This window comes from Muscardinus avellanarius, assembly GCF_963383645.1.
Source record: "Muscardinus avellanarius genome assembly, chromosome: 10".
In the NCBI taxonomy this organism is placed as follows: Eukaryota; Metazoa; Chordata; class Mammalia; order Rodentia; family Gliridae; genus Muscardinus; species Muscardinus avellanarius.
The window spans coordinates 17371789-17393722 of NC_137796.1; the positions used below are offsets into that span (position 1 = coordinate 17371789).

Genomic DNA, 21934 nt, shown 5'->3' on the forward strand with positions numbered 1-21934 from the left:
GGAGGGATGGACAGGTGGAACATGGGATTTTTAGAGGTGAAATTATGTTTTCTAAAATAACTCTGCATGGCCAGGTGTGGTGGTGCACACTTGCAATCACAGCATTTGGGAGGCTGAAACAGGAGGATTGAGGCTCAAAGATAGCCTCAGCTACTACTTAGTGAGGCTCTTTGCAACTCAGAGAGACCCTATTGCCAAATAAAGAATAAGAAATAGGGCTGGGAGCTGGATGTGGTGGAGCACACTTGTAATTCCAGCATTCAGGAGGCTGAGACTGGAGGATCACAGTTCATGGACAAAAAAAAAAAAAAAAAAAAAAACAGGACTAAGGGTGTAGCTCAGAGGTAGAAGGCCCCTGGGTTCCATCCCCAGTACCGCAAAAAATAAAAAAATAAAAATAAATAAAAAATAACTGCATGATATTTTAACAGTGAATAAATGACAATATGCATTTGTCAAGACTCACAGAACTGTATACCACCAAGAGTGAACACTAAGTCAGACGTGGTGATGCACACCTGTAATGCCAGTATTCAGGAGGCTGAGACAGGTGGATTCCATGTTTGAGGCCAGTCTCAGCAACGTAGTGAGACCCTCAGTAATGCAGTAAGACGGTGTCAGACTCCTGAAACCTGGAGGTATAGCTTGGAGGTACAATGTCTTTGGTTCAAGCTCCAGTAATTAAAAAATAATAATAATAAAGTAAAGCCGGGCATGGTGGCGTACTCTTGTAATCCCAGCATTTGGGAGGCTGAGAAGGAGGACTGCGGTTCACAGCCAGCCTCTGCTACTTAGTGAGGCCCTTTGCAACTCAGTGAGACCCTGTTTTTTTTTTTTTTTTTTTTGGTGGTACTGGGGTTCCTGGAAGCCCTTCTACCTCTGGGCTACACTCCCAGACCTATTTTTTATATTTTTATTTGGAAACAGGGTCTCTTAAGCCAGCGCGGCTGACTTCGAACCTGCGCAATCCTCCTGTCTCCGCCTCCCAAGCGCGGGGATTACAGGCGTGCGCCACCACGCCCGGCAGAGACCCTGTTTTAAAATAAAGAATAATTAAAAAATACGGGGGTCAGGCGTGGTGGCGCACACTTGAAATCCCAGCACTTGGGAAGTTAAGACAGGAGGATTGCACAGGTTTGAAGCCAGCCTCAGCTACTTAGTGAGGCCCTCAGCAACTTAGTGAGACCCTGTTTCCAAATAAAGTATAAAATAGGTCTAGGAGTATAGCCTAGAGGTAAAAAAAAAAAAAAAAGCCCCTGGATTCCACCCCCAGTACCACAAAAAAAGAAAAAAAATAGGGCTGGGGTGTCGCTCAGAGGTTAGAATGCCTCTAGGTTCCATCCCCAGTTCTGCAAAAATAATTTTTTTTTAAATTTAAAAAGTGAATTCTAGTGCAAACCATGGATTTTAGTTAATAAAAATATGACTATTGGTTAATCAATTGTAAAAAATATGCCACACTAAAAAAAAGATGTTGATAATAGGGGTAAAGAATTGGAGTATAAAAGGAAGTATATGAGAACTCTGTTCCTGTTCATTTTTTTTTTTTTTTTTTTTTTTGGTGGTACTGGGGTTCCTGGAAGCCCTTCTACCTCCGGGCTACACTCCCAGACCTCTTTTTACATTTTTTATATTTGGAAACAGGGTCTCCTAAGCCAGCGCGCACGGCTGGCTTCGAACCTGCGCGATCCTCCTGTCTCTGCCTCCCAAGCGCGGGGATTACAAGCGTGCGCCACCACGCCTGGCCTCATTTTTTATTTAAACCTGAAAATGATGTAAAAAATAAGATCTATTTGCAGTTTTTTTAAATCCACAATGAGGCAGTGGGTGTAGTTCTATGGTATAGCACTCGCCTATTAAGCACAAGGCCCTGGATTCTATCCCCAGCACCTAATAATGACAATAATAAAGGTAAGAAAATGTTAGCAAATCAAGCCAGGTGTGGTGGTGCACACTTGTAATCCTAGTACTTGGGAGGCTGAGACAGGAGGATCACACGTTTGCGGCCAGCCTCATCAACTTAGCGAGAACCTTTGCAACTTAGTGAGACCCTGTTTCAAAATAAAAGAATAAAAGATAAAAGAATAAAAGAGGGTTGGGGATGTAGCTCATGAGATAGAATGTCCCTGGGTTCCATCCCAAGTACCACAAAAAAAGGAAAAAAGAAAAAGATCACTAAGCAACCTCTACGTGACTTCCTGTGACTTTGTAAGATCTTTAAACCCAACCATGAAGCACAAAGTGATCTAAAACAAAAGGTTTCCGTGAAGTTATTTCTGAGAGCCTCCTAATAAATAGTCTCTTCTGCCATCTACTGGTGATGAAAATAAAATCTCTTTTCCTTGAAAATAAATGGCGACGCCCACTTAAAGCAGCACTTTTCAAAGGGTGGTAGAGACCTGGGGAGGAGTCACATAATTCTCTTAGAGGGCCTGTAAAGTCAAAACCATTTTCAAAATGAGATGGGGGTGTGGTGCAGAGACAGAGTGCTTGCCTGGCATGTGTAAAGCCCTGGGATCAACCCCCAGCACTGTCAAACCAAACAAGAAAAGACGAAACAAGATGAATTCATCATGGTCCTAAGACATGCTTTACCTTTCTCACTCATTTTCTCATGAATGTACAAAGAATGAAAAGTTCACTGATACAAGTTCAGATTCCATATCACAACAGACCTTAAAAACAAGCACCCTGCTGAGCTGTGGTACAGTATGAAAGAAAAAATATACACAATTATCTGAACAGGTGATGGAAATCACTCCCTTTTCCAACTAGTAGCTCTGCGAGTCTCTGGGGTAATAGAGCTCTACCCCCAGCCCTATTTCTTAGTCTTTATTTTGAAATAGAGCTTCACTAAGTTGCAGAGGGCTTCACAAGTTGCTGAGGCTGTCCCCGAACCACGATCCTCCCGTCTCAGCCTCCCAAGGACTGAGATTCAAGCCTGCACACCCAGGCCTGGCTCTCTCTGGGTTTTTTTCACCTGCTACAAACAAATGATCATGATTCGCCAGGTGGGACAGATACAAAAATCCAGCTGTGTGAGGCGATGGGGGCAGAGTTCCACAATCTGTAAGAGATTACATATACAAACGGATACAATTAGCTATGGGGGAAAGAAGTCTATTTTACTAAAGATGTTCCAAAGTCTTCCTGAATTTTAGATGATGAAACCTGTTATTTTGTATCTAATGGATACAGTTCAAATTAGTTTACTATTACCACCATACATTTTATTAATCAAAATCATATAGCATATGACTCTTTTGGCTTTCAGGGCTCTCAAAAAATTAACCTTTTGTTGCATTGCACGTTTAGAAGCAACCAGTTATATACTCAATATGGTTTTACTGTGGCTCACACAAAGAAAAACTATTCAGAATGTTTCTCAGGGATGTGGGGGGACAGAGTCTCTACTGCACTGTTAGGGGATGGCAAACAGAGCATGTCCCGGAACATCTGTGCTTAAATAACCAACCAAAGAGATCTAAAGTACGGATGTCGTACTGTAACGGGGGTTTATGCCTGGACTATTAAGTTGGTTTCTTTTGTGTGTGTGTGTGTGTGTGTGTGGGTGTGTTTTGTAGTACTAGGGATGGAGCCCAGGGGCATTCTACCTCTGAGCTGCACCCCCAAGCTTATTTTTTATTCTTGATTTTGAAACAGGGTCTCATTGAGTTGCAAAGGGCCTCACTAAGTAGCTGAGGCTGTCTGTGAACCACAATCCTCCTGTCTCAGCCTCCCAAATGCTAGGATTACAAGCATGTGCCATTACTACTCCCAGGCTATTGTGTGTGTGTGTGTGTGTGTGTGTGTGTGTGTGTGTGTGTGTGTGTGTGATAGTGGGGGTGGAACCCAGGGCTTTTTCTACCTTCAGGCTATACTCCCAGACCGATTTTATACTTTATTTAGAAACAAGGTCTTATTAAGTTGCTGAGAGCCTCACTAAGTAGATGAGACTGGCTTCAAACCTGTGCAATCCTCCCGTCTCAGCATCCCAAGCGCCGGGATTTCAAGTGTGCGCCACCATGCCGGGCTTGTTTTCTGAAATGATGTGAACTTATTTTTCTACACACTATGCTAAATAAACCTTTATTTATACAAAAAAAGATACAATTTGTTGCTGTTGTTTTAGGGTTTTGTTTTGGTACTAGGAATTGAACCCAGGGGCATTCTACCTCCAAGGTATACCCCTAGACCTTTTTATTGTTTATTTTGTGTTTCTGGGGATTAAACCCAGTGGGAGTTTATCTCTAAGCTACACCCCAATCCTATTTTATTTTTATTTTGAATCAGGGTCTCACTAGGTTGATAAGAGTCTCACTACTTGCTGGGGCTGTCCTCAAGCCTGTGATCCTCCTGTTTCAGCCTCCCAAGTACTGGATTACAAGCCTGCGCCACCACACCCAGCTCTCACCTTTATTTTTTATTTTGAAACAAGGTCTTGCTGAGGCTGGCTTCCTATCTTGAATCCTCCTGTCTCAGCCTCCCATCTACTGGAATTATAGGTATGTACTACCATGACAGCACGTGTTTTATGATGATTACTCCTGTGTTGCTGATTTCACCTTGTTTTAGGGGTGCTGAAGAAAGTTTCAGTTGCTAAACACATAACCTCCCCCATTAGGAAGTTAAAACTGTATTTTGCAGTTTGACTTTTTTTTTTTTTTTTTGCGGGTCTGGGGATGGAACTAAGGGGCATTCAACCTCCGAGCTACACCCCCTGCCCTATTTTTTATTCTTTATTTTGAAACCGGGTCTCACTGAGTTGCAGAGGGCCTCACTAAGCTGAGGCTGTCCGCGAACCGTGATCCTCCGGTCTCAGCCTCCCAAATGCTGGGACTACAAGCGTGCGCCACCACACCCGGCTTGCGGTTTGACTCTTGACACAACGTAGTATATTTGCCATGCTTTTGGTGGAAGAAACCTCAATCACATCCTAGCTCTGCCACTTAACTGGTATTATGCTGGGCAATTTCCAAGGTTCCTGAGCCTTGGTTCCTTCATCTATAAGTATGGGATACAAGTAACACCTCCTCATGAGATTGTTGTGAGGATCAAACGATAGACACACACACTGCATACTGTGGAGACTGGCTGTACACACTCGTTTACTATTAATTACTTTTTTCTCTCTCAAATCCCCACTACGGGGGGGGGGGGGGAGAGGGAGAGAGAGAGAGAAAGGGAGCATCATCTCATAGCCTTTCATATGCCCTTTCTTTGCTAATCCTACAAATACCTTCCCCCAAAATACGTACTTTTTTTTTTCTCTCTCTTGCGGTACTGGGGATGGAACCCAGGGGCATTCTACCTCCAAGCTACACCCCCCAGCCCATTTTTTTATTCTTTAATTTGAAACAGGGTCTCACTGAGTTGCAAAGGGCCTAAGAAGCTGAGGCTGTGAACAGCAATCCTCCTGTCTCAGCCTCCCAAATGCTGGGATTACAAGTGTGCACCGCCACACCCATCTTGTACTCCAATTATGTGTGTGTGTGTGTGTTACTGGAGATTGAACCCAGGGGGTATTCTATCACTGAGCTACACCCCCAGCATTATTTTATTTTTTATTTTGAAACAGGATCTCACTAAATTCTTGAGACCTCATATCTGCATTCCATCTGTCTCAGCCTCCAAAGTACTGGGATTATACCCAGTGGCTTCTTTTTTTTATACTCAGGATTGAACCCAGGGCCCAAAGGCATGCTAATAAAGCACTCTACCACAAAGCTACACCATATCTACATCTATCTATCTATCTATCTATCTATCTTGTTCTTCTGATGGTGGTACTGGGGATGGAACCCAGCAGCTTTCTACCTCCGGGCTACTCTCCCAGACTTATATTTTATTTGGGAACAAGGTCTCACTAAGTTGCTGAGAGCCTCACTAAGTAGCTGAGGCCGGCTTCGAACCTATGCAATCCTCCTGTCTCAGCCTCCCAAGTGCGGGGATTACAAGCATGTGTCACCACGCCCGGCTTATATTTATCATTTATTTATTTTATTTATTTATTTATTTTTTTGAGACAGGGTCTTACTAAGTTGTCCAGGCTAGCCTTGAACTCAGGATCCTTCTGCCTCAATCTCCAGAGTAGCTGGAATTACAGGCATGAGCCAACAGCACCCAGGGCTCTCTCTCTTATGTCCTTTCCCAAAGCTCCAGATAACATCAGAGGCTCTATACTGAATAATCTGACTTGGTGCGAGAAAAGGACTGGACAGGCCTGAGTCCTAGGTCCTAATTTGACATCCTCATGGGCAGGTTCCTTGATGTCTTCAGTTGAGTCTCGTATCCTCAGGTGTCAAAGGAGAGTGCTAGGTTCAAACTCCCAAGGTCCCTTCAGATCCTAAACTGGGAAGATCTTGTCAACTCATCTCAAGATCAAAGGAGACTGGAAATCTCCCTCAGACCCCAGTGAAGCGTCACTGCCCCCTGCGGGCTGTCGGTCCCGACCTCCCGCGTCACGCTCGCCCAGCGCCCTCCAGCGGCCAGGGCCCCGCACTGCCTCGCCGCCCGACTCCCCCAGCCCCGGCGGGCCCAGCTCAGGGGCTGCACGGGGAGGTGGGGACCGCGGGGCTCCGCCGAGCGCGGCCCGGGAGGCGTCCCGGAGGTGCTGCCGGCTGCCCCCCTCGCTCGGCGGACGCCAAGAGTGGAGTGAGGCTGGACAGTGCTCGGCTCTCCTGGGCAGCAGGGCGCGGGTCCCCGGAAAGCCTGAGGGGCGCGCGCTGGCGGCCGCAGAGCCCCGGGCCAGCCGGCTCCGGCTGCGTCCTCTCACCTCCCGGGCTCAGCAGCAGCTTCAGCGCTTCCAGAATCCGCTCCAGACCGCGCGTCTCCAGAAGCCCGCTACCCACGGCCTGCGTGGGGGCAGCCATCACTGGAGTGGAACGCGACGTTCGCGACGTGCGCAGGCGCCTCGGCGGACGAGCGCGGGCGCCATGTTGAGTGTGGCAGGAGGGGCGGGGCGGGGGGCGGGGCCTCCGGCGGGGGCGGGGCCACTCGCCCAAGGACCGCCCCCTCCACACAAATAGGGTGCGTTTTGTTTTGTTTTGTTTTGTTGGTTCCCTTTACTCCCCAGAACCCCGAGGGAGGAAAAAGCAGAACACAATCTAAAAAACTCAGTATGATTAACTGCCATGTAAAGGAGAAGGTAGCCAGGCCCGGTGGCGTACACCTGCAATCCCACCTACAATTTAGTGAGGTCCTGTCTCAAAATAAATAATGGAGCCAGGTGTGGCTGGCAGGCACCTGTAACCCCAGTACTTGAGAGGCTCGCTGAGTTGCAGAGGGCCTAAGTAGCTAAAGCTGTCTGGGAGCTGCAATCCTCCTGTCTCAGCCTCCCAATGCTGGGATTACAAGCATTAGCCACCATGCCCGGCTTTATTTATTGTGGTACTGGGGATGAAGCCAGCCTTTGTGTGTGTGTGTGTGTGTGTGTGTGTGTGTGTGTGTGTGTGTGTGTGTGTGTGGTACTGGGGTTTCTGGAAGCCCTTCTACCTCCGGGCTACACTCCCAGACCTATTTTTACATTTTTATTTGGAAACAGGGTCTCCTAAGCCACCGCGGCTGGCTTCGAACCTGCGCGATCCTCCTGTCTCTGCCTCCCAAGCGGGTGGGATTACAAGCGTGCGCCACCACGCCCTGCCTTATTTCTTATTCTTTATTTGGAAACAAGGTCTCACTGAGTTGCAAAGAGCCTCACTAAGTAGCCGAGGCTGTCCTCGAACTGTGATCCTTCTGTCTCAGCCTCCCGAATGCTGGTCCTTTTTATTTTTATTTTTATTTATTTTATTTATTTTTTGGTGGTACTGGGGGTGGAATCCAGGGGCTTTCTACCTCTGGGCTATACTCCCAGACCCATTTTATACTTTATTTGGAAACAGGGTCTCACTAAGTTGCTGAGAGCCTCACTAAGTTGCTGAGGCTGGCTTCGAACCTGTGCAATCCTCCTGTCTCAGCCTCCCAAGCGAGGGGATTACAAGCGTGCGCCACCACGCCTGGCACGGTCCTTTTTATTTTTTAGAGACAGGGGCTCACTAAGTTGCCCAATTTGGCCTTAAACTTGTGATCCTTCTGTCTCAGCCTCTGGAGAAACTTGTGGCACCCAGATCATAAAACTTTTTACGCCCAAAATAGACATTCCCCAAGTATCTTATTTACTTTTGCGGGACTGGGGATTGAACCCAGAGGCATTCTTTTTTTTTTTTTTTGGTGGTGGTACTGAAAGTGGAACCCAGTGGTTTTTCTACCTCTGGGCTATACTTCCAGACCCATTTTATACTTTATTTGGAAACAGGGTCTCACTAATTTGCTATGAGCCTCACTAAGTAGCTGAGTCTGGCTTTGAACCTGTGCGATCCTCCTGTCTCAGCCTCCCAAGAGCTGGGATTCCAAGCATGCACCATCATGCCCTGGTTGAGAACCTGTTTTAAAATAAAGAATAAAAAATAGGGCTGGGGATGTAGCTCAGAGATAGAATTCCCCCTGGTTCCATCCCCAGTACCACAATAAATAAATAGGGCTGGGGGGTGTATGAAGGAAGAATGCCCCTGGGTTCAATCCTCAGTACCACAAAAACAAATAAATAAGGGCTGGAGGTGTAGCTCAGAGGTAGAATTTCCCTAGGATTAACCCCCAGTAGCACACGCACAAACACGTGCGCGCGCACACACACACACACACACACACACACACACACACACAGGGTCTGGATGCAGCTCAATAGCAGAGCCCCCTGGGTTCAATCTCCAGTACAATAATTTTGTTTGCACTGAAGATTAAACCCAGAGGCATTCTACCTCTGAGATATCCCCCTAATCTCCCCTCTTCTTTTGTTTGTTTGCAGTACTGGGGATGGAACCCAGGAGCCTTCTACCTTTGAGCTACACCCCCTCGGCCCTATTTTTTATTCTTTATTTTAAAATAGGGTCTCACCAAGTTGCAAAGGGCCTCACTAAGTAGCTGAGGCTGTCGGAGCCACAAACAATCCTCCTGTCTCAGCCTCCCAAATGCTGGGATTACAAGCGTGCACCACCATGTGCCCGGCACCTCTTCCCTTTTTTGAAACAGGGCCATGCTAAGTTGCTGAGGGTCTAAATTGGCTATGGCTGCCACAAACCTACGATGCTCCTGTCTTAGCCTTCCAAATATGAGGATTACGAGTGTGTACCACCACACCCAGCCGCATCTTAGGATATTTAGCACCTCTAGGTATCTCCAGAAATAACTCAGTATTTCCTGGAGTTAGGGACCATGATCTTCCTGTGGAGAGCCATTGGCCTCTGCCAACATGGCCGACTAGGTGAGCACTGTGTGAAACTTGGCTTCTCTCCCTTAGGCCCACTGAGTCTGCCGTTGACTGTGGAATTATACTGGTTTCACCACATGCCACATGGATGGCTCGTGTCTGAGCAAACTCACGAACGTACTTTCCCCTTCTCTGTCCCCAGTGGAATAAGGCGCGCGCGCGCGTGTGTGTGTGTGTGTGTGTGTGTGTGTGTGTGCCTGATTTTATATTTTATTTGGAAATAGGGGCTCACTAAGTTGCCGAGGCTGGCTTTGAACCTGCGGATCCTCCCGTCTCAGCCTCCTGAGTACGGGGATTACAGGTATGTGCCATCACGTCCAGCCAGGCCTGACTTTCTTTCTTCATGCCTAGACTGAGCTCATATCCTCCATCTTGTATCTTGCTTGGAATTCCGGTGGAATCAAATCAAACAAGTTTGACAATGGTTTAACAAAATTCTTTAATAAAATTTATAAAAATGTATCTTTGAGAATAAAGTTTTGACTTGAGTTGTTTTCCTCTTCCACTCCCAAAGAAAATACAAAAATTATCAGCACCCACACACATATCCACTCAAAACTAGTGACAATCTCTAAGCCCAACTACATCAGCTACAGTTTAAACTGGTGGGGGAAAAAAAAAAAATCAAGACAATTCCAACAATTGATTGCAGACATGTTTTTTCTTCCCAAAACAATTGACAGTAACTTCAGTAAAATTCTGTCCTGCAGTTGTCAAAAGTTGAAATTTGCATTATGAATTAAAAATAGAATTTAAATCAAGGTCCTCCCTCTCCTTTCTCCTGTTACTTAACACCCATTAAGAGTGTTTACTTTCTGCCTCTAAGAGAAATTTTTGAATTTCCAGTATTCTCAGTTTCCTGTGCCTACTTGGCATCAGAAAACTGTATCCAGACCAGTCAGCATTCTTTATAGACACCACCAAAAGCAGGTACTTGGGGTCCTGGGCTTTGGGTATCTACGATGGCATAAAGATCCCGGGTGGCACACATGCTGAGAATCCTCCATTGTTCCAGAATTCCCAGGGAGCGAGGCCAACCCACCCCAACCATCGTCAGCGTACTTGCTAAGTGGCCCAGGTCAGCGATGAGATCTCTTGATTACTTCAAGCCCACCTCTTGTCTTTCTCTCCAGCTTTGGCTGCAGCACTATAGGCACGATTCGATGTCCCAAAATAGATCACTCTTTTGTGTTGGTGATAAATAAACATTAAAAATTAAGTGGCACCTGAAAACTCACCAAATTTTCTGGACCAAACACCCTATATAGAATCAAAGTACCGCACGATGATATTCACAGAACAAACACTGACTCAGAGAGTAAATGTACAGATGCCCATTTCAAGTTAGTACTAAGGAGATGGAGAACTCCCATCCAGGGCGGAGCAACAGAACGCAGGGGGAAGAATGGAGATTAGAACATGGGCCGGCAGTGCACTGACTGGGGAGGGGAGAACACACATTATATACACAAAACAACAAAACGAAGGCAACTGACTTCTCCCCTTCCTTTTAAACACGAGACAAAACCCCTTAAGGGAATCTCCAAGTCGGTAGCAAGACCCTTCTGAGACTTAAGTGGTACTTTTCAAATGATGAAAATTAAGGAGTTTTTAGACATCATCACTATATAAAGAGTGATGAGAGAGAAACAAGATTTGAGGAATAAGTCTCTACAGATTAGAGCTATCAAGTGGAAACCATAACTTTCTTAATTGCATCACGGGTCAGTCTCTCTCTTCCAGAAACTCATCATGTGGAAGGGAGGTTAAAACAAAACAAAACAAAACAAAAAACACCAGCAACATTATTCCTCATTTCCCCCGGCTTGGGGTCCCTCAGGCACCTAGTCGTCCTCGCCGCCACCGTACATGTCCGCCAGCTTCTTGAAGCGATTGCCCCACTCGTTCAGGTAGTCGTAGTCCTGGTCCTGGTCCGACTCTGAGGAGTTCAGGGAGCTGAGACTCGCCGCTTCGGAACCACTTCCTTCGTAGTCAAACACCAGCAGAGAGTCATAAGGGGGCGCCGTGGGGTCGCTGTCGGCCGCCTTCAGGTTCTGGAGAAGAGGGACACAGGATTGTTCAATGGAAGAACAGCCCATCCGCAAGCACCGGCACCAGCCAGAGGCAGATGCAGCCTTCTCTGGGTGCCTCAGTGCAACCGGACCGCACCCCACCACGGAGGAGTCAACTCGAGCGAGTTAGATTCATACGGATTGGCTTGGAAAGATGGACCCAATGTTGATGAAGGAGAAATTACAGGAAAATAGGCAGAATGCTTTCCCCCAGACCAAAACGGGGTGTGTGTGTGTGTGTGTGTGTGTGTGTGTGTGTGTGTGTGACTAGGGATTGAACTAAGGGGAATTCTATTCTATTCTGAGCTACATCCCCAACCCTTCTTATTTTTTGTTTGGAAATGGAGTCCCACTAGGCTGCTGGGTCTCACTATGTTGCCGAGGATGTCCTAGAACCTGTGATTCTCCTGTCTCGGTCTCCCAAGTACTGGGATTCCGGGTGTGTGCCACCACACTCAGCCGAAAGGATAATTTTCATGTAGGCAGGAGAGAAGCAGGCACCAATCAATCAAGATGGGGCTCCAGAAATCAGGATGGGGCAGGGGTCTCATTCACCAAACTAGATGGGAAAAGGCTAAAAGCAATAGAGATACCCATGCTGGTGCCTATGACAGCACTCCAGCCCAGAAAGTCTAAAACGAATGCCAAATTATTATTGTTGAGAGTTAACTCTCAGGAGTGGAGTTGGGGGGATTAAGGAAGGACTTACATTTTCTTTTCTTTTTATTTTTTATTTTTTATTTTTTTGCAAAATCCTCTATAGTTTATTTTTATTTTTTTAATTTATTTTTTTATTTTTAATTGGTGCACTGTATTCATACATCATAGTGGGATACATACTTTTGTAGACATACATGCACACATTGCCCAGTCAGCCCCCACCCGATCCCCACCCCATTCTCTCCCTATCCCTCCCTCCCATGCTTGGCTTAGTGATTGACATCTAGTATTATAGCAATTTATCAAAAATTAAAAATGATAATCTCACATAACAGTTTCATTTGTCTGATACCAAGCTTTTGATGACTTAAAGATAATATTTCAATATTTCTTTTTGCTTTCTTTCTTACCAGAGAATCTATTTTTTTAGGTGAAACTATCATATATTTATATATTTATTTTTCAGAAAAAAAAATCAATCCTAATATGGAATATGGACTCTAGATACCCAAAACGATCTTGAAAAAGAACAAAGCTAGAAGATGTATATTTTCTGATTTCAAACCATATAAAGCTACAATAATTGAAACAGTGTAGTACTATTCTAAAGGCAGATATATAAACCATTGGAGTTAAATAAAATCCTAGAGCTAAATTCTTCCCTATATTGTCAAGTTATTTTTGACAAGGTTTCCACGAACATTTGGTGGTGGGAATAATAATCTTTTAACTAAATATTGTTGAAAAATAATAATTACATGGAAAAGAATAAAATTGGACCCTTACCTAATCCCATATACAAATATTAACTTAAAATAGATAAAAGACCTAAATATAAATCTTAAGACTATAAACTTTTAGGAGAAAATCTGGGTCATAAAACCTCACAACATTGAAATTGGCAGTGATTTCTTGGTTATGATTTCAATGGCACAGGCAACAGAAGAGTATACAAACTCCCTAAAAATAAAAAACATATTGTATATCCAAAGACAATGTAAACAGAGTTAACAGTTACTAATAGAATGGGATAAAATATTTCCAAATGCTATATCTGAAGGTATATTAATATTCCAACTAGAAATCCTAAAAATTAACAACAATAAAGGCAAACAATACTCTTTAGAGATAGGTAAAAGACTAACATAAATAATGAATCTCCACAGATAACTAATCTTATTTGTCTGTTGGATGGAAAATCTTGTTTCTCTAGTTCTGATGTTTGTTACCTATTTCTTCTTTGTAGTTAATCTCTTTGAGTATTTTCTCTAGTGCTGGTTTTGAAGACATAAATTCCTTCAGTCTCTGTTTGTCATGGAAGCTTCTCATTTCTCCATCTAATTTGATAGAAAGTTTTGCTGGGTAGGAAATTTTTGACTGGAAGTTGTTTTCTTTCAAAATTGGGAATATGTTACTCCAAGCCCTTCTGGCTCTCATAACTTGGTTTGGGAAGTCTGGAGTGATTCTAATTGGTTTGCCTCTGAATGTCACTTGGCCCTTTGCTTTTGTTGCCTTTAAGATTCTCTGCTTGGCTTCCACATTGGTCATTTTGACAATTATGTGGCGTGGGGATCCTCTTCTCCGATCCTGTCTAAAGGGAGTTCTATACGTTTCCTGGACCTGCGTATCGACCTCTTGCTCTATGTCTGTAAAATTTTCTGCTATTACTTCCTTGAAGAGATTGTTGATCCCTTTGGTTTCACTTTCTTTTCCCTCCTCTATTCCAATTATTCTTAGGTTAGCTCTCTTAAAATGGGCCCATATTTCTTCAATATCAGATTCCTGCTGTCGGATATTTTTTCCTAGATTAGAAACTATGCATTCATTTTTGGAATGATCATCTTCTAAGAGCGAGATTCTGTTCTCCATGTGTTCTAATCGGTTGTTTGTGCTTTGAATTGAGGCCTTTACTTCATTAATTGCATCCTTTATCTCTTTTTGGCTCTCTCTGAGTTCTTTTTGAAGCACCTCTATTATTTCTACAGTTATTTTCCTGATTTGATCTTCTAGAAATCTCTGATTTTCTGTTTTATCAGGTTCTGATGTTGTGGGGTTGTGAGCATTCATTGCTCCAGTATTATTCCTCTTTCCCATGATTTCGGAAGTTTGTGCCTTCTCTGGGTTCTTCCCTTGGGTCACTATGACTTCACTTAAGGTGCTCTGGATCTCGAGTCAGTAGTATCTCAGACCCCACTACTCCTTTACTGGATTGTATCACAGAGTCTCCGACCCAGAGGATAGAGGCTGCTTTAGACTGTGGGGGGTGCCAGGTTGCACGTTCTCCTATGGTATGATATCACTGCCACCGCCCCTCTCCCACTGGGTCAAGTCCCAGTGAGTACAGTACTGGGATTTCTCCGCTGTGGCCCACAATTTGACTCACTGTTCTTGAGTACGCAGATGTAGCTGTACTGAATTCGGTGAGTTTGGTGCTGTTGCCGCCTGTGGCAATATGGCGCCGCTGCTACGCCCTCGGCTATGGGGCTGGTGTTTTATTTTTTCTTGGTTTTTATTTCCACTCTGAATCCCTGCAGCGTGTGCTGAGCTCAGCCACTGGGAGCTTTAGATGCCCTCTGCGCCGAGAAATCCCGCCTGGCTGTTCCGCAGCGGCTCCCCTCGGCTTGCTGTGGCTGTCCCTGAATTCGCCGGTGCGCTGACAGTATGGCGCTGCTGCCGCGTCCTCGGGCGTGAAGCCGCGTCCTCGGGCGTGAGGATCTCCTCTGTGGCTCTGTTCTCAGTCCGCTTTCTCTCTGGAGCCTGGTGATTTTTTTGTTTCTCTGGTGATGTTGTTTTCTGGCTTTGAAAGGCGCTGATTTTGTGGTAATGGAGATTTGTTGTTAGCGGGGCTCTTAAGCCCCGCTTTTCTCGGTCGCCATCTTCCCCTCTTTTCTTTTTAATTTGGGGAGGGTTTGCTGGGATTGGTCCCAAGGAAATTCTACCTCCAAGCTATACCCCCGGCCCGTTTTTATTTTTAATATTTATTTATTTTGTGGTACAGGGGATTAAACCCAGGGGTATTCTGCCTCTGAGCTACCTACTCAGACTATTTCATCTATTTTATTTATTTATTTATTTATTTATTTTTGCAGTACTCTGGATGGAACCCAGGGACATTCTACCTCTGAACTATACCCCCAGCCCTATTTTTACTCTTTATTTTTGAAACAGGGCCTCACTGAGTTACAAAGTAAGTGGTAGCTGAGGCTGTCCATAAACTATGATCCTCCCTTCTCAGTCTCCCAAATGCTGGGATTACAAGTGTGCGCCACCACGCCCGGCCTTTATTTACTATTTTTTGAGATGTGATCTTATTTTTTCTTTTTCTCTCTCTCTTTTTTTTTTTTTTCCTTGTGGTACTGGGGGTGAAAACCAGCAGCTCTTCTACCTCTGGGTTATAGTCCCAGACCTATTTTATACTATTTTATATTTTATTTGGAAACAGGGTCTCACTAAGTTGCTGAGAGCCTCACTCAGTAGCTGAGGCTGTTTTCGAACCTGTGCAATCCTCTTGTCTCAGCCTCCCAGGTGCGGGGATTACAAGCGTGTGGCACAATGCCCAGCTTTATTTTTCCTTTTTTATTTTTATTGAGGTACTGGGGATGGAACCCAGGGGCATTCTACCTCCACGCTACACCCCCAGCCCAGTATTTTATACTTGATTTTGAAACAGGATTTCACTAAATTGTGGAGGGCCTTACTAAGTAACTGAGGCTGGCCATGAACCTGCAATCCTCCTGCCTCCCAAGTACTGGAATTACAAGCCACAAGACCTAGCCTCATAATTTATATCTTTAAAATAATCCAATTACCTAAGAGAGTTGAGGAAAATCTAACAGAGCCCGGACACAGTGCAGGTGAAAACACACAGCAGGCCCAGCCTTGGTCCCCCGCTTGAATTACCATTATGTCAATAGGAGGTGATAAATCAAGGGAGATATTTACCGATTAAAATTACAGACTCCTACGGGAAACTGTATAAGCAGACAGAAGAACAAAGCCCTGAACAGAGGGAAGGGCCTGAATCCAGCTGTATCTAAGAGAGGTACTGGTCTTTCCCAATCCCCAAGGACCAGGGGCTGAATGGCGAGGGGCGGTCACTCCTGACACTGCAATCTCTGTGTGGTCCTCGGTGACTGCCACTCCCATGGAGACTGACCAAACCCGCCTCCTCCCTGACTCACCCAGGGCCTCGAGACTATCAGAGTCACCGAGCAGATAATATGGTGACACAGTTTGAGGAAAAGGAAATGGACTATCAGACTAAGATTAATGTCGCCGTTGAGATATGCTGTGAATTGGCTCTCAACTTTGCCTACTTACTTCATCGATGAAATTCCCAATTTCATCAGGATTGGCCGGGCGGGGACGATACTGGGGCACGCTCAGGAGGGTGGGCGCCACATCATTACGGGTCACTTCAGGCCGAGCATCCAGGCCTCTGTGCAACTGGCTCAAGTCGAAGTCCTTTGAGAAAAAAAGGTAAAAAAGAAACAGTCACATACATAGGCTAAGTTGGCTTTACGGCTTATGTTAGGGCATAACACCTTAGCTGTCAACAGTATGATGTTTACCAACTTAATATAAAATGACAATTTTCAAATTAAGACTCTCCCAACTAATACTGGAAGAAAACATAGCTCAAAACAGATAGCACTTCTGGGTATAAAAGTAAACTGTTGTGTGTTACGCTTTTCATTTTTGCAGTACTGGGCATGGAACCCAGAGGCATTCTACCTCCAAGCTACATCCCCAGCTCTATTTTTGATTCTTTATTTTGAAACAAGGTCTCACTGAGTTGCAAAGGGCCTCATTAAGAAGCTGAGGCTATCCACAAACTGCGATCCTCCAGGTCTCAGCCTCCCGAATGCTGGGATTACAAGCGTGCGCCACCACGCCCGGCTCTCTATTCTTTATTTTGAAACAGGGTCTCACTGAGTTGCAAAGGGCCTCACTAAGTAGCTGAGGCTGTCCGTGGAACCATGATCCTCCTGTCTCAGCCTCCCGAATGCTGGGATTACAAATGTGTGTCCCCACACCAGCTTCTGAAAGTGACTTTAAATCTGGGACTTTTGAGTATGGAAAAATCAAGATCATCTGCAAACTCAGGGAATATATAGAGGGCCTAAGGATTTAACATCTACAACAAGCCAGAAACTATTTGGCCTGGCTAAAAACTCAAGAGAAACAAAATATTAAAACAGGTGAGTTGTACTGTGAAAATTTCTTCAAATTATCTCCAAAGGTTGCAGATCATGTCCCTAGACTAGTGATGAAGAACGCCGGCTGTGAGGCGGGCTGCCGGGCTCCACCCCTAACTAGCTGCGTGAGCTTGGGCAGGCTGCTCCAATGTCTCGCCCTCAGTCTTCCTGTCTGGAGGCAGTCCGGTAAGCGATTAATACATGGTAGCTTGCTGGGCGTGGTGGAGCACGCGCTTGGGAGACTGAGACAGGAGGATCGCACAGGTTCGAAGCCAGCCTCAGCTACTTAGTGAGGCTCTCAGCAACTTAGTGAGACCCTGTTTCTAATAAAATATAAAAATAGCCCTGGGAGTATAGCCCGGAGGTAGAAAAACCCTGGGTTCCATCCCCAGTACCACCAAAAATAAATAAATAAATAAATAAATAAATAAATAAATAGATGGCAGCTGTGTTGGAGAGGATGATGGTGGTGGCTAATGACAATGTCTATTTGGGAAGCTTGGGCCTTAAAAACAATAAATAGAATGACACAGAACTATTTCAAATGTCTGCCTTCTCTTCGCCATTACTTCTTGGAAATAAAGAGATCACCATGAGCTTCTTATTTTTCGTACTGGAGGTTGAACCCAGGGGCATTTGACCCTTGAGGTACATCTCCAGCCATTTTTATTTTGTATTTGGCAACAGTCTCAATAGGTTGCTATTACTAGTCTTGCTAAATTGCTGGGGCCATCCTTGAACCTATGATCTTCCTGTCTCAGCCTCCCAAGTATTGGAATTATAAATGCTACCACGCCTGGCGCTTTTCATGTTTTTTTAAAACTCACCTGATCTTCTTCTCCACCTCCTTCTTCATCATAATAATAAACATTGTCCCGAGTGTCGTCGTCCGGGGGCAGTAAGGGCTCTTTGACCACCCCTCTCCTCCGGACAAACAGCAGCAGCAGCAGAATGAGGACTGGAGAGGGGAGAGGGAGCGAGTGATGAGCTGCAGGCGGTGGGGAGGGGGCAGAACTCTGCGTTCAGACAGGCGGAGCGAGGGCCACCGTGGGTCCTCCATCACCGCCCAGTTAGTATCTGTGCAGCAACACAGCGAACAGGGAAGGCCAAGTCAAGCGCGGTCCTTAACTTTCAGTTGCACCTTAAAACAATTCATTATCATTTCCCCAAATTCTGGGGCAGAGTGTTCCTCCTCCTAGCCGAGGAAAGAGTAGCGGGAAAGGCGGCGAGGACGGAGCGTGTTCGGTGTGTCAAGGAGAGGCTAGGTGGCCGGCTCGGCTGAGTGGAGTGCAGGGGCAGGGACCACGGTAAGAAATCTGGCTTGGACACCTCACCACCCAGAAAAGGCTTGTGAGCGGGGCTGCTGGATCTGCCTAAGTGCCTATAGTGTGTGCTGATGATGGTTAATCCATTTGGGGGAGGGGGGGACACAGACTACTAAAATCACCTGGTATGTTCCTTTTATTCTTTTTAGGGGGTGGGGAAATTCTGGGGATTGAACTCAGGGGCATCCTACCTTCAAGCTACACCCCCAGCACTTTTTTCTTTTTTTAAATAGAGTCTTGCTAAGTTGCTGAGGGTCCCGCCAAGTTGCAGAGGCTGGCCTTGAACCTGTGATCCTCCTGCTGTCTCAGCCGCTCAAGTACTGGGATTACAGGAGTATGCCATTGTGCCCGGCTGAAGAGCTCCTTTTTGGACTGCAAAAGCATTTGTGACCCTTGCCACACTTTAGTCTCTAATGATACAGCTATCATCTTGGGCGGGTTTCTTTTCTTTTTTTTTTTTTTTTTTTTGGTGGTACTGGGGTTCCTGGAAGCCCTTCTATCTCTGGGCCACACTCCCAGACCTATTTTTACATTTTTATTTGGAAACAGGGTCTCCTAAGCCAGCGCGCACGGCTGGCTTCGAACCTGCGCGATCCTCCTGTCTCTGCCTCCCAAGCGCGGGGATTACAAGCGCGCCCACCACGCCCGGCTTGGGCGGGTTTCTAATTGATTTACTGGCTTTTAGAAACCGTTAACAGTACCTTCATCAACCCTGGGCTCCCTCTAAGGGTGGGTGCAGGAGATGTCAGTGTCAAAAACTAGGGTGGCAGGGTCCCTTTTCTCCCTCATCCTCTTAGTTCTCAGTACTCGCTCTCACCCTGCACTCCACCCCATCACCTGCGGATGTTTAATCGGGCATATGGTCATTGAGTTAAGAGAGGGAGCTCAGGATCCCCCGCAGCGCGGTGGGGCTGTTTGTGATATGCACGGAGGTGACTGGCACAATCTCCAGACACCTGGCTCCCACATCCTCTAACATTCACCCTCAGGGATACAACGGGAGGAGATGGAGGTGAGACGGCCAGCTCTGACCAGGCTGAGGACAACAACACCCCAGGGCCCTGCTGGCCCGCCTGCGGTCCAAGGGCCTACAATGTCGGTGTCACTTGGAGGCTGGTTAAAGACGCAGAATAAATAGGAGTCCCATTACTACAGTCAGAATTCCCCTTCTTTTGTTTCTTTTTTTTTTTTTTTTTTTTGTTGTTGTTGTTTTGGTGGTACTGGGGTGGAACCCAGAGGCTTTCTACCTCTGGGCTATACTCCCAGACCTTTTTTCTATTTTATTTGGAAACAGGGTCTCACTAAGTTGCTGAAAGCCTCACTAAGTAGCTGAGGCTGGCTTCGAACCCATGCAATCCTCCTGTCTCAGCCTCCCCAGCACGGAGAATTCCCTTTCTTTTGGTGTGGAACTAGGGATTGGACCCAGGGGCGTCCTACTGCCCAGCTACACCTCCAGCCCTATTTTTAAATTTTTATTTTGAAACGGGGTCTCGCGAGGTTAATAAGATCCCCGCTACTTGCTGACGCTGCCCTCAAACCTGCGATCCTCCTGTCCTGGCCTCCCAAGCACGGGGAATGCGGGCCCACACCACCACGCCCGGCACTTTCTCTCTCTTATATCAGTTTAATCTGCACCCTAACTCATAGCTCATTCTAGGAAATAACTCTCCCCCACTTTTAAAATCAAAAGCAGAAACGCCCGCCGGGGGCACTCACTTAGCAACGCGAGGATCCCTCCGAGAATCCCCAGGATGGCGGGGACCTGCAGCCCCGCTTCCACGTAGTTGGCGCGCATACAGTTGTGGACGGTCCCCTCGCAGTCGCACACCAGGACATCCAGGGTGGTCACCTGGTCTTTGTTCTGATTGTCCATGAGCTTGAGATTGATTTTGTATTCCCCCACCTCTAAGGTTTTCTTAGGCTTCAAAATGAGAGACTCTTGGCCTGGGGAAAACAGAAGGAGACGCTGGGACCAGGGGAGAGACAGAGAGCTGGCTCTGAAATCCAAAGACATCCCCAGGCCGAGTGCGGACTACAGAGCTGCTTGGGCTTTCCATCCTTAGGCGTTGCGCCACAAACTGGCCACCAGGAAGGAGACTGGGGCGATGCCTCAGACGCAGACGGCACAAGGACGAGTACCGAAGGACAGGGGTGCGTCGCTGGGACGGGAGACGCGCAGCGGGGGGAGCCGAGTCTGGGGAGTCAGGTTCAGGCCCCCACCTGGGTCGTTGTACTCAATGGTCCAGTTGACGCTGGCGCCGTGCGTGAGCTCCGCCGTGAAGGGGGACGTGTTGGGGGGCAGATCCGGGTCGACGATGTCTATGACGCGGGGCTGGGGATTCCTCTGGCAGAACTGTACGCTCCGGGGTTCCGGGATGGGGGCGTTGTCGTTCACATCAGAGAGCATCAGGAGGAGGGTCCCTGTTCCAGTGGTGACCGGGGAGCCTGAGAGAAAGCACAGAGGAGAGGTCACGGCTCAGGGACACTCAAGATGCCTCTCCGGCTCCCCGCAGGGCACGTCTTGTCCGGGATCAGCATCCATCCCTCGCCAGGCCCCTCTCCCACAGATAGGAAAAAGAAAGAAGGCTTTCTTTCTTTTTCCTATTTATTTATTTATTTACTTAGTTACTTCCTTCAGTACTGGGGCTTGAACGCAGGGGCATTCTACCTCCAAACTATACCCAAGACCTATTTTATTTTTCTTTTGAACCAGGTCCCCCTAGATTGGTGAGCCTCACGACTTGCTGAGGCTGTCCTTAAACCTTCAATCCTCCTATCTCAGCCTCTCAAGTACTGGGATTACAAGTGTGCACCATCACGCCCAGATTGTATGGCCGGCAAGCTCATTCCTGGCTTCGTGAACAAGGACTCAGGCGAGGCCTGAGGCAGGGGACGCCCTCCTTCCTGTTCTTGGTTTCACCTTCTTCAGTCATTAAATTTTAACTTCTCCGTGAAGTCCTCATTCCTTCCCTCCCTCCCTCCCTCCTGAACTTCAGCGCCACTTAAGGTCATTATCAAAGGGCTGAGCCTTCTGGAACTGCTGCACGTGGCTTTTCTAAATGGATCTGGAGGTTCGTACACACTCCTGTTAGCATTTCTTTTACGTCCTGACACAGCATTAAACGTGAGGTCGTAGGGAAAATAGACTCGAGGCCCCATCACCATCAATATTAGCGTATGAAGAGGAAACCGTAATAATATCGATGGCAGGAGCCTGGCTCCTATAAATAGTTAGGCGCGGGTGCCAAGGCTGATTTAATTGTCTTTTTTTCAATCGTGCAGATTTTTTTTTTTTAAGCACATGAGCATATGCCATTTAACGTGAACTTTGCAAATCTATTTTTTCATGAGCTAGTAGATTTTCCTAAAGAAACT

At 46.3% G+C, this 21934-nt stretch overlaps 2 protein-coding genes across 4 annotated transcripts in view; both read right to left on the reverse strand.

Annotated features, from left to right (window-relative positions):
- TANGO6 (transport and golgi organization 6 homolog) overlaps positions 1-6875 on the reverse strand; it is a gene marked incomplete at its 3' end in the record, with an annotated part of 189194 nt that extends 182319 nt beyond the window's left edge. Inside the window, exon 1 of the mRNA XM_080704242.1 lies at positions 6776-6875. Coding sequence (XP_080560368.1) covers positions 6776-6872 — 97 coding nt within the window. The 5' untranslated portion in view covers positions 6873-6875. The remainder of the gene's footprint in view (positions 1-6775) is intronic.
- Positions 6876-10976: 4101 nt separating this feature from the next.
- Positions 10977-21934, reverse strand: part of CDH1 (cadherin 1) — a gene marked incomplete at its 5' end in the record, with an annotated part of 84490 nt that continues 73532 nt past the window's right edge. For all 3 annotated transcript variants that reach the window (XM_080702057.1, XM_080702058.1, XM_080702056.1), the window contains 5 exons: positions 10977-11358; positions 16357-16500; positions 18062-18192; positions 20276-20503; positions 20780-21004. In XM_080702057.1, the coding sequence (XP_080558183.1) occupies positions 11149-11358; positions 16357-16500; positions 18062-18192; positions 20276-20503; positions 20780-21004 (938 nt within the window). In that variant the 3' untranslated portion in view covers positions 10977-11148. The remainder of the gene's footprint in view (positions 11359-16356; positions 16501-18061; positions 18193-20275; positions 20504-20779; positions 21005-21934) is intronic.